The sequence below is a fragment of the Carassius gibelio genome, chromosome B10, assembly GCF_023724105.1.
Source record: "Carassius gibelio isolate Cgi1373 ecotype wild population from Czech Republic chromosome B10, carGib1.2-hapl.c, whole genome shotgun sequence".
NCBI lineage: Eukaryota > Metazoa > Chordata > Actinopteri > Cypriniformes > Cyprinidae > Carassius > Carassius gibelio.
Window position 1 is genome coordinate 19197871 of NC_068405.1, and position 12899 is coordinate 19210769.

At 42.1% G+C, this 12899-nt stretch overlaps 1 protein-coding gene across 8 annotated transcripts in view; it reads right to left on the reverse strand.

Annotated features, from left to right (window-relative positions):
* Positions 1-12899, reverse strand: part of myo18aa (myosin XVIIIAa) — a 38541-nt gene that overhangs the window by 16783 nt on the left and 8859 nt on the right. For 4 of the 8 annotated variants that reach the window (XM_052567571.1, XM_052567569.1, XM_052567575.1 and 1 more), the window contains exons 3-20: positions 6771-6836; positions 6269-6356; positions 6078-6184; positions 5816-5992; positions 5530-5740; positions 5176-5318; positions 4991-5091; positions 4448-4511; positions 4216-4360; positions 3147-3311; positions 2970-3060; positions 2696-2888; positions 2061-2147; positions 1605-1746; positions 1363-1522; positions 770-956; positions 444-639; positions 244-353 (exon numbers count right to left, since the gene is read on the reverse strand). In XM_052567571.1, the coding sequence (XP_052423531.1) occupies positions 244-353; positions 444-639; positions 770-956; positions 1363-1522; positions 1605-1746; positions 2061-2147; positions 2696-2888; positions 2970-3060; positions 3147-3311; positions 4216-4360; positions 4448-4511; positions 4991-5091; positions 5176-5318; positions 5530-5740; positions 5816-5992; positions 6078-6184; positions 6269-6356; positions 6771-6836 (2433 nt within the window). Of the gene's footprint in view, positions 1-243; positions 354-443; positions 640-769; positions 957-1362; positions 1523-1604; positions 1747-2060; positions 2148-2695; positions 2889-2969; positions 3061-3146; positions 3312-4215; positions 4361-4447; positions 4512-4990; positions 5092-5175; positions 5319-5529; positions 5741-5815; positions 5993-6077; positions 6185-6268; positions 6357-6770; positions 6837-7021; positions 7055-7362; positions 7441-7926; positions 8716-10021; positions 10060-10537; positions 10713-11318; positions 11479-12899 lie in introns of those variants that run through there. The other 4 variants (XM_052567576.1, XM_052567573.1, XM_052567570.1 and 1 more) reach the window with 3 other exon arrangements.

A 12899-nucleotide genomic window follows, 5' to 3' on the forward strand; every position in this document is an offset into this window, starting at 1 on the left:
TAAGCACTAAAGCCCAGAGCAATTACTACATTTTTCCTGTCTGCTCTGCGTATTGATTCAAGTCTGAGACCCAGCTGGGGTTTCTTGATTAAGCCATCACAATAACCCTGATAACCCAGAGTTCATTCTGTCTTGGAATCATGGCACACAAGAGCAAGAGGAGTCCAAAACTTCATTTCAGTCATTTCTAAAGCTTTTGTTCAATTATTTTCACGCTCATTGTTCTCTTAAATAGTTACTCACTCGTTTCTCGTCCTTCACGATGTAGTTCCGGCCCAGTTTCTTGGTCAGATGAGGGGCCAAAACGTCAAAGCGTCTTCTGAACTCAGAGAAGACCATGTGGTCAGGGTAACCTGCAAAAATCATGCAGATATTCAGCAGGAAATAACAAAGAGGACTTGATTTGATCTATGTGATTGGATTTGATCAGTCTCTCTACTCACCTTGTCTGTAAATCCTCAAGCTGTCCAGCAACTTGAAGCCACGGATTTGGGCCCTGAGCAAAGCCACATCTATCTGCATGAGTCCAGGGTCACAGCTCTCCTCTGGGGACCCTGTTGCCCTCATAACCTCCGCTCGGGGTAATAGACAGTGGACAAAGTGAACCCTGGATCTGCGCACCGTGTCCAACAGTGCATCCTGATCAAAAGAGAAATACATCATGTGTATTTGTAGCCATTTCTTGGAACTAATAAGGAATCTGAACAATTCCATGAAAGAAAGATTTTCAACAACAAGTATTTGGTTTAGGACCCTCTTAAAAACCCACCACTTGGAGTTTAATCTGAAGACAGAGGGACTTCTTTTTGACGGCTGCCATGCCTGTGGTGAAGGTCTTCCTCATACCAGTGGCCCGACGCATGGCGAGCTGAGAGACACCCTCCAGTCCAGCGATGGAACCGCTCAGAACCGCAACACTGCTGGAGCGGCCCACAAACATCCCGCTGATGCTCTTCCTGTTAGGATCATCCAGTGAAAACTTGAGTTTGATGTAAAGGTGAGCAATATGTATATTCTACGATAACATGTACAAGCTAACATTGTGTATTTTCCTCGCAACAAAACACTGCTGTTTTCATGAATATTAGCACAATTACAAAATGAGTTAAAATTATAAATTAGATTTTACACACAATATATATTTTTGCTTTATTTAGTCAAGAAAAATGTGTATGTGTATCTGAGAGTATCACATAGTGCCACTGGCAGTTTTCATTTCAGATGTAAAATCTTTTTTAGGGATGTGGGACATCCCTATTTTGGTTTTCTAACTGTGAGTTTATTTTGTCATTCATTCTTGAATTAAAAAAAAAAACTGATTTATTGATGCAACAAGTACAAATGGTTGTGGGTAGTTCTTACTTCTGGGAGTTCTGCAGCAGATTGGCTGCATTCTGGGGGGTGGGATTTAGCCTGGCTAGGTTCAGCCATCCATGTGTGTCATATTCCACCCAGTCTGTCCCGTGACTGTGGCCCAACAGGAAGTGATGTGTGTTTTCACTTTTTAGCACCACTGTGTGACCTGCATAAAAAAAAAAACAATGCATAAATCTGTCTATGGCAGAATGCAAGTGTGTCAGTTTGTGCACGTATATGTGTGTGACCTGTGCTCTCTCCCTCTGCAGGGCCATAGTAACTGAAGAGTCGCTGCAGGAGTGTGTCCTCGGACCCTCCCGGCTGCACAACCTCCTCCTCCATCAGCCAGAACAGACCTCTGGCCTCATCTGTCCGGGACAGAGTACGTACCTGAAACACAGACAACAATATCCACTGTCAAATAGACTTTTCTACACACACCAATCTCTCTCTTTTGTTCTGATACTTATAAACACGTTTTAAAATGACTGCAGCTTATATAACTATGACCGGCCAACTAATTCCTATTAATACAGGATTAAATGTGCCCTACACTGACATTCTTTGTGAAATCTTTTCTAATAAACAGGAATGCTTAGATGAAAATAAAATCAAGTAATTATCCACAGAGCTCTTATTAAAATAAATACACAGACACACAACTTTAAACATCAGCAGTTTTGGCTGAAGGAAGTGCGTCTCACCAGGGTCTGACTGGAGGACTGATCAACCACAGCTACCGAGCGAGAAGGGCTGGGCTCCAAGTCATCCAATGTGATCTCAATGTTCTCCTATGGAAAGACAGATACCGTTATTAAAATGAGTAAATAATTAATAATTTGCAAAGACGCTAATTGTGATGGAATTTTTATTCATCAAAAATCCTAAAAAGGGTTCTAAAAATATATTAAGCAGCACAACTATTGATTGATAATAATAACATTTAACATTCATAATCTAATTATTGATTAACACATTAACTGTCTGTCTGAGTATGGTGTCACAGAGGTCCTTGGTCATTTTTAGCACCATCTCGTGCCATGAACCTTGTTTTTCAAGATTCTATCTGAAAAGTAGTTCTTCAATTTCATTCACAACCCCTGTAATACATTTTATTGCATTCCTTTTCAAATTAGTAGTAGTAAAATTTCAGAGCAGTAGTGCACTGATCGACTGTCCCATCCAGTTATGGCAAATTGCTAATAAATAAAATAAATTAAAAAGTAAAAATGAAATTAAGTAGTGGTAATCCCTTACCGCTATATATTTTAGTGTTTTAATAGGAATTGTGAGAAAAAGCAGTTGATGTTTGGATGCTGGTTATGGGTGTTTTGTGCACCTCTTTATAACGCTCCAGTTCCCGTACGAATGTTCGCTCCTGGAACAGGGTCTGCAGACGTTCCTGAGCGTAATTATGGCAGAGCTCCTCAAACGTGGCGCCGCGCTGGTTCTTCACCTGACGAGGGTTCTGGAACCCTGGTGTGTCCACAATCAGCAGAGAACAGAGAGAATGCTGACTGGACTTCAGCGCTCTGAAAGTAGAAGAAGATATCAGAATGCATCTCTTGTTCAATAAATCCTGTTGCTCTAGGTAATCACCGGTTACCGATTACCTGTTAATGAGAGAGATAATGAGTGTGAAAAGCTCAGAGTATAAACCAGACGCCATGAACTCCAAACACTCAGCTGCTGTTGCTTTAGACACTGAAACACACACAAAAACACTTTTTAAGACATAAAATAGAGAGGCATTTATCGCATATTTAAGAATGTTATGAAACAAACATTACCTGAGCTATCCGTATCATCCGTACTCTGCCGGACACTTGAGGAGCGTGGAAGTGTGCCCTTGCCTTGCGTTTTAAAGATGCCAGAAGACAGCTCTTCCAGTGTGCAGCCCAGGAGATACGCTGCTTTTTGTGCCCACTCGTGCCTGGCAAACTGCTTTCGGCCCGCTGAGGGGTCAGAAAGCCACATACACAAAAGTAAAGCAGTGTTACCACAAATCGTGTCACATTATGGGGAACTACAATAGGTAGTCAAGAGTCCAGAGAACAAGCAGAAACTTTCATCTCCTGGATTGATGATCAAAGAGAACAAACATTTTCATTCCGGCGTTCGACATCAGAGTGGAAACCACCACAAAGGCAGATGAAAGATGAACGCACCGTTCTGTTTAGATGCTAAATAAAATACAAATAATAAAACCACCTGCCTTCAGTCTAAAACAGAAAGATAGAGACCTGCATTTACCTGCATCGGTTTCTGTGTTATGATGGGGGCAGCATGCAACATCAATATGCAATAAAAAGACATGATTACAATGGTTAAACCACAAACAACAACCGTTCAAGACAAAGAAACATGATTAGAAGGATAGTCCACCGCAAAATTCTAATTCTGTCATCATTTACTTCCACTCATGTTGTTCTGAACCTGTGAATATGACTTTTTTTCCTATAGATAATTTGAAGAATGTTCGTAATGAAACAGTTTTGGTTTCCGTTGACTTCAATTGTATGGACAAAAACAATATAGAGGGATTAATGGGAACTGGAATTGTTGTTTTTTGGTGAAAAAAGAAATGCATACAGGTTTGGAATGACATTAGGGGTGAGTCAATGATGTCTGAATATTTGGATGGACAATCCCTTTCAATACTGAAGATAAGTGACAAATGTTTTTAGACACCAAACACACACACTGAAGTCTAAACAGTTTCTCAGTTACATGACAAGAAAGACTCTAGTGACTCTTAGTGGACAGATATTAAAATACACTCTGCGCAGTCAGATATTCTGTATATTACTGTCACACATTTAGTGTTGGTTTAGACACTTGAGGAGCTGGTAACTTTACCTTTGGTGGCCCCAGCGGCACCGAGGTGGTATATGGCCCCTAAGATCAGCCACACGGTTTTCTGTTCTTCAGCAGAGATGCCCAGGACCTTCATGGCTGCCTGTAGCTTAGTGAACTGCTGAGCGGCTCTCTGCTTGTCCTCGGGCTACAGAGCATTTGACATATAATACACTCTTTTCAGATCGAAGAGATAAAATGTGTGTCTGATGATGGTACATGTGGCTTTTCTTACCTTCGAGTGAGGGAGGAGCCCGAATGCGCTGTTGCCAGCAAAGTGATTAAAATGAAGTTCAGTCCTGAAAGGCATAATATTCTATTAGCTGGTCAACTTTAATCTGTTTCCTGTTTTGACCTTAATCTGCACGCTATATTTGCTATTTAAGCATATATACAGTAGTCAACATTTGAAGTGGATCAAAGTTGTCCTAAAACCTAAAATCAAAATGCATTCTTGTCTTAGGACAACTTTGATTAACTTTTTTGATCCACTTCAAACATTGACTTCTGTACACACACGAACGCACGCACACACACACACACACACACACACACATATATATATATATATATATATCATATTTGCCAGAATATCACAGGACGGCATGTCAAAGGTGGCTGGATAGATTTATGCAAGACAAATGCATTTAGTTTGCATGCTTTTTAGGTTAATACACTGTAAAATGTATATGAACAGTAAGTCAGATCAACAATGATACAAGATGAAGGGGTAGATATCGATTTTTTTTTTTTTACAGTGTTATAGTCTCTCATTTACTTTAGAGCTGCATCCGCTCCAGCCATCAGATAGTAAAACACATTGAAGCTTGTATCTGCTTCTGGTCGTCTGGTCACTCTGAACTTCTCCAACAACATGGTCTGTGTGCAAGACATAAAGCAAATCAGAGATAAATCCCCCAATGTCTTTAGAAATTCTGAGTACCTGCCCTCACTGTACCCTACCTGAACAGAGGCAGAGGCCACCTGTCCTGCCTGGTCGAAGTCAAGAGAGACGATGTGTGAGAAGCGACTGGCGTTCACATTCATAGCTGTGGTGCAGTTCCCGAACGCCTCCAGAACCGTGTAGACCGCCTGCCATTTCTCAGCTGTGGGGAGAAGACAGTTCAATGTTATATAAAAATCATAAAATGTATATATATATATATGTATATATATATATATATATATATATATATATATATATATATATATATATATAAACAATAACATATATTTAAAAAAAACTTCAATAAAGTGAAAATGAACTCTAGGAAAACTGAAAAGGGGTCTATGTTGAGTCCTCCTCGTCTTCCTCACCTGAGTACACCTTTCCACTGCCGGCTGCGATGGTGACCAGGTACTGTAGCAGGTGCTGGCAGTTAGTGGTCTTTCCGCTGCCACTCTTGCCCAGAAGCACGATGGTCTGATCCTGACGTGTGGTCAGCAGCTGATGATATGCCGACTGAGCAATAGCGAAAATGTGAGGAGCTGTTTCCTCCCTCCGGCAGCCCTTAAACATCTGCATCACCTGATATAAACAGACCATGTCACTCCATCTCTCTCTGCCAGAGGTTTAAGGTAAGACTTTGTGTGAAGTTCGTACCTTCTCTGAGTACAAGGCAGGGGTGTTGAGAGGATTGACCACCAGAAGATTTGGCCCAGCGTAGGTGTGAATGAGGTTTCCACCATAGCGCTGACGAAGGCTGTGAAGGATGCTGGACTCGTTGAGGTACAGAAGAGAGGAGAGATCCTCCACCCGATCATATGATAGAGGATTTGCCTGACAGACAGATGAGCGTAATTAAACAGGTTTCTTGACTTTTGCATGAGTAATGTCACATGTTTGTGACAATGACTCCGCCCACCTTCTCCACATCATCCTCGTCCACTTCCAGTACTGTCCCATCGTGCTCCAATCTGATCTTCACTTTCCCCTCTGGGAGAGAACCCATCTCTGTCTTGAGCTGTGTAGCTATACAAACAAAACGAATATTTATTTGACTTAAACTGGACATGAGTTTTCGGATCAGGAGTAATGAACTATGACTTCACTTACCCAAAGAGAAGCCATCTTTATGGACAAGCCAGACTTTCTCAGTGTTATACCAGGCCTTCTCTGCAGCAAGCTGCTCCTCCGTCTTCACCTGCAGCAGGAAGTGAGAGAGATTGTCATCACAGAACATGAAACACTACAGGTTTCCAGTCCACGGACTGATTGTGATTCAGTTTAGATTTTCATTCTGTTTAAGGTTAATTGTGACAGAGACTTTAGAAATGGGTGCTACCAAAGACAGCAGAGCAATCCATATCAGGTTAAAACCTATACACGCTTACTATGGAAAATTAATTAATATTCTCTTCAGAGACAACACAAAGAATACTGCAAACAAACTGAACTGTAAAGCATGCACATATATATGTGTAGAATTTGAATGGGAAATGTGCTTTGGTTCAAACAGGAGCTCTGAGGTGATAAGATTCCCTTCAATGGCACAACGAGACTCTTACTGAGCTTTACCCATAAGCAGAATTACACACAGGCAATGCAGTAGCCGGACCTTAGTCAGACTGGCAGCTTCATGTGCAGCCTGCAGGATAGCCACAGGATCTTCAGCTGCCTTGGCCTGCAAAGGGCCGGGGAAAGCAAGAGAGCAGAAGTCAAAATGTCATAAATACACAAATCCTCACAGGACTTAAAAGAAATTAACAGGAGAATAAAACATTTCATATGAGAACTGTGAAAGACAGAAAGAAAAAAAGAAAGAGATAAAGAAAGAAATGGGAGAGGTTAAGGGAGGTGTTTCTGCACCTGGTTCCCTTGGGTGGGCATCACTGGAGATCCCTATAGATGGAATCATAAAGGATCAGTGAAGAGCCTAAGTGGTTCTGACCGCAGGATCAGCAGTGTGATTATTATCAAACCACCTGATGCTAACATTGAAACCAATGCAAGACCAAGCCTGACAGATAGAATACTATAACTGCTAACAATTGTTAACCAGGATCAAATCTGGAAATAAGCAGTCAGACATAAACACCAATGATGTAGAATACATTTAACTAACCACATATGTACTTTCAGGCAACACACAACTCTCACAGCTGAACACCCTTGTCTTACACAAACATCTTGGCAGTGGTGGGACACACCTGTTGGTTGGCGATAGTGGAAACCTGGGATGGAAGTTTTCCAGCAGGAGCAGCAGAAGGTTTTGAAACCTCCTTCACCTTCACAGACACAGCACTTGTCAATATGACGCAAACATATGATCTAGAATCATGCCAAAAGTTAGCAACATAGAAGCCACCACATTACAAGTCTACAAGAAGTCTGCATCCGACATGGTCAGCACTAATGCAATAACAGTCTGATATGCGGTTACGACTGCAGCCAACAATACTATTTACCTCAACTTAAAGCCATTTAATGGGACGACATACATGGTGTGCTTTAGAAAATGATCTCAAGAATTAAAAAAGTCACTTCCAGCATGCTGAATTCTTGCAGGCATCTCGCAGGCGTCAGTTACTTGAATCCACTTCAGAGGGTTAAAGTGAGACAGCAGTCAAAGTCATAATGCAAAGTTGAGAAAAAGAATTTGACAAGAGTTATGGCAAGATTAGTTCTGCGGTGAACTTTGCAGAGTTTCACGGCATTGGCCTGCTGCGCAAACATGCATTACTAAAGCATTCAGAAACACATGCAGTTTGTACCTCTGGCTTTCGTACAGCAATGGACCGTGTTACAGGAATAAAGCCTGCAGGGGGTGCTAATGGGTCAACTTTAGGCTTGGGGATAAATCCTGCCACCGGAGCAAAAGGGTCTCGCTTTGGGGTGGGAACGAATCCCACCGGCGGTGCCAGAGGATCAGGTTTGGGTGTAAGTTGAGCAGAAGGATTTGGTTTAGGAGCTGGAATGAAACCAGCAGGTGGAGCCAATGGATCAGGCTTGGTGACTGGAAGGAATCCAGCAGGAGGGGTAAGAGGATTTGGCTTGGAAGGTAAAAAGCCAACCGGAGGGGCAAGAGGGTCAAGTCTAGGAGGTGGACTGGTTGCAAGGGTGGATGGCTGGGGTTCTTCTGAGGGGGTCTCGCTTTCACCAATCCTTTCTTTGCTTTCCTCTTGAGTTTCTTTGTGTTCTGCAGCTCTCAAGCGAGAGCGATGCTCTTTAGTCCTTGCACGGCCCATTAGGCTGGTCAACCCAACAGAGAGGGCATCTCCATCCACAGAGCTGCCAGCTTGCAGTGGACGGCTTGTTTTGGGGACTGAAGTGGCTGTCGAAGGCTTTTCCTCTGACCCTGCTTTGTGAGCCAGGTTCAGTCCTCTCCTCGTCAATGGGTCAGGCTCAACGCTGCCATGTCTTCCGTTCATGGAGTCGCTGCTTCTCTGGTCTAGAGTCAGTGGCCGATCTGGATTCAACGCTGTTGATGGTTCACCCCGGTATCGCTCGGTTGAGCCACTTACTGCTGTCTGAGACTGACTCATACTGTTTTCACCATCCGACTGTTCACACAACCCAGAACGCACATGTACAGGTCACCACAAAAGAAAAAAACCTATAAAATTACACACTAGTAGCAAGAACTAAAGGTAACAGTTCACATCCCTTGTAACTTATAAGAGCTCTATCTTGAGTTTAACAATAGCTTCAATATAATTCCACAAGCAACAACCTTCCAGAATTTCCCAAATGATGACAGAGGGGTGTCCGTTCTGAATATCAGAGGGTCTACACACTCTCCAGCCCAGCTGCAAGTACTGAAAGTTCATCTGAAAAAGACTCATGCTTGCAGATGGCCAGGCACTTTGCAGTTTTATTCTCAGAGCAGTCAGGCAGGTTAACAGACAAACCCAGTAATTAAGGTCACTGCAGTGCAACACTGGCTCACAGCCCTGAAACACAACTCTACAGGATCAACCGCAAAGGCTTTGGTAGTCTCTCTCTCTCACAATACACAATTCAGGAACCAGGAGTATTGTAAAGACCTCACAAATCACTTCACACTATAAAAAAAACACAAATTAAAGTGCATATTTAGTGATAAGATACTAGGAATGAGCTCTTATGTGGAGACAGACCTTCATGTCTATCCTGAAGGTGATGATACTGGTGCTCTTCCAGCTGTGCACGGCATTCTGTGGGACACTGAAATTAACAGCAGCACTTTGAGAGCGCTGGACAGGCCTCCAGCCCTGTGCCTCCATGATGACTTGCAAACGTCTCACACATTTGCTTCAGACACACACAATCTTAGCTCAGCATCCCTCTCATGCTCCTTCCCTCTCTTTCTTTCTCCAGCTGCCCCTCCCACTACAGCAGTGATTGGAGGACAAAAATGGCAGGGCCTGATGTCAACAAGCCCCACCCACTAGAGTACAGCAGCAGAACAGTTCTAAACAAACATCCACATACAGTCACTCTCACCTGCTAATATTCACATTTGAGCATTTAGGACTCTGTAGTTTAGAAAGTTACTTTTACTCACTCTGTTTCCATTAAATTTCATCTACTAAATCTGAATGAAGTGTAGAAACAGATGAGCTGCTTTCTTATGGTAATTACAAAGTAAGATGTTGGAAGCAAACAGCTGTCCTAAAAGAAAAAGGACCACCATTTACTAAACAAACCCTATCTTTAGCACCTCCTGATGATATACGTGAAGTAAACACAGAGGATGTGCTTTAGAGTGAACCACAGCCACAATAACAAAGGCAGGGTTCTGGGAGATGTCATCTCTACTGATCTCAGAACAGACACCCATCTGAAATCCGAGTCATGCGGTAATGACAATGCTGCTCAAACACTTACATTCGAACTTTTTGCACCCGGGACATTTTCATCTTTCACCTGAAGGGAGGCAGATAGAGACAGGAAAGTTAAATCAGTGATCAGATGCTCTAACCTGAGACATTGTTCTTGATGTTCTTCTCTCTCTGTTCTCTCAATATACAGTTTATCCCTCTGTCTTTCTCGGTTACTAAAAACCAGTCCTGCTAAACTCTCAGATAGATGCACTAACACTAATTAGAATGCGAGCAAGGGAGGTTCTTCCGCTGAAATCTATTACTAAGAAAATGCAAAAGATTTGCAGGCGAATGCAAAGCTACTTTGTGGAATCCAATACTTTTGAGGGAGCACGCAAACTCTTGGCAAGCGAATGCAAAAGCAATGAAATATATTTTTTCCATCACAATCACTTCTTAAGGGCTCTGTAAGATATTGTACAAACAATATTTTTTGTTAATTTGGAGAAAAATCTGGTTTTATGTCACCTTTACTGAACAGACAATAAATTAATAAACAAACAGCAAAAAGCGGTACTTTCCTTTTTTTCCCAAAATGAGAAACGAGATGAGAAGGCCATGATGAAACGGACAGTTCAAGAGAAGAGAGGAAAGGAAAGGGGAGGAGAAGGAAGGCTGGTTTGCAGAGAGACAGAATACAGGATCCGCTAAATGCAGGCAGTCTTTCCGATTGAAGTTTTGGGGGTACTAGGACCCTGCGGTGAACGGGTAGAAAAGAAATAAGGATTAACATCTAATCTGTTAAATGGAGTAAACGTAAAGCGGGGAGCTTTATTTAGGCTTGCAACAACACAGTCAAAACACATTGTCATGATGGTCAAAACATTCAACTTTCAATGTGTATGTTTTTGAAAATTATATTGGTCCATTCTGAATGAGTCTGAATGATATGCAAGGCTGTCGATTTCCAAAACGACAATGGAAAGTGGTTCATATGACTTGTGTTATATTCCAAGTCTTCTGAAGACTGAAAATAAAGTTGTTATTTGGAATGACGTGAGGGAGAGTAAATAATGACAGATGAGAGAGCTGGAACTCAAACTTTACTGTAGTATACAGATAGAATAATGTGAATCAAGCTTCACATGGACTGAAAAAACAATGCTGAAAGATCAGATTTGTAATGCAAAAACGTGTCTGAAAGTGAAAGTGCAATTTAAGGCAGCAGGACTGTGCTTTCATGACACACCAGAACATCCACTATAAATAGAGCACATGTGAAGAGGCCACAATGTGAAGTAACCAACACACACACACACACAAACGGCTGTTCGGCAGCCATTAAACACAGATTCCTGTACCTGTCAAACACAAAGTAGACACATCGGATTCCCTTTGTTAAGTTAAGCAGGTGGTCAGGTAGACATCCATGGGCAGACGTCTTGAGCGAGGCTCAACGTGGGGCAGGACGTTACGACAAGGACGTCAAGCAAGAGTGCTCTAGCTCGGGAGGGGGATGACAGCTGCTTGAGGACACTAAGGATATAAATAACCATGCAGACCCTAGTACCCCCTGACCACACACACACACACACACACAAACACAGCAAACTGGATTACAACAGCTTAACTGTTCTTTCAGAAAATCCTGCCAAACTCAATTCACAAATTTCAACAACAGAGACAAAATGTTAAAATCCCACCACAAGGGGGCCACAACACGTGTGAATAAACAAAAGGATGCTGTTTCTCACAGATCCACCAGAGGGCGATGTTGTGCACATCTCTTGGAGACTTGGCTGGCCTGGCCTAGCACTAGTTTTTTTAACAAACCCCCAACCCTAAGTGTTGCCATGTAACCCATCCCACACACTGTCCCTTCAAATCTAGGGACCAGCAGGTCATTGTTGAGCTCTTTTAACTTGCACAAGAAAGCAACACCCCAAACAACCAAACAAGAGCGTGCTACATATCCTCAAAACACTTAAGCAACCACATAGCGACATACCTGCGACCATTCACAGCATCATAGAAAATGTGCAAAACTAAAACATCTTCAGCTCAGAAATAGACTATTCATGCTGGTGATCAATTGAATAAATAAAGAGCCTCTGTGATTGGTAAGAGTTGGTAACAGGGTAATTGACTGTGCTACAACTGAGGGGTGGTGGAAAATTTGTTTTATGTAAATATAATAGTCCAAAAATACATACATATGAAGTTATATTATTGTTTCATACTATAAACTCTACAAGCTATAGCTCTTTCACCCAGACCAGTTCATAACACAAACAATATTGATGATCGATTACCTCATACAAACCCACGAGGCCTTATATTCTGGTGGGGTTGTAGGCCAGTCCAGGCCTGTCATATCATATCATATCATATCAGTGCTGCAAAGCAGGACACAAACAGGCTAGCATTGTCTATAGAGGACATGGTGGGCTCCTTAATCTGATTAGCTCCCCAGATGGATCCCTTGTCTCTGTGTGGTCTAAGAAATCCTGATGGATCTTGTCTTATCGGCCATTTTCACTGAAAGCAGCTGCATTCAATGCACAGTATTCACAATGAATGCTATAAAATGAAAAAAAAATGAAAGACTGATGTGAACCTTATCAAAAATTCTTTCATTTCTTAACTACAGCAACTGATTAGAGGAGAAATAAACAGAAGGCAGGACTAAATGGCTAACATGCGCTAACACATGCACACATAAAAACTTACATTAATAGTAGCCTATGATGAAGTGTGGAGTTTAGGTGGGTCTCCAAACAAGTACACAATGTCACATGACGGGAAGTAAAAGACTTTTTAAGCCCCACCTAGTAGCCTGCACGTTGCTAGGGTAATGAAATGTGGCACCTCCTTCCCTTAATGCCTGATTATTTTTAGCTGTTCTTGCTAATCCAGCGTTTGCTAATACCAAGTGGTAATGG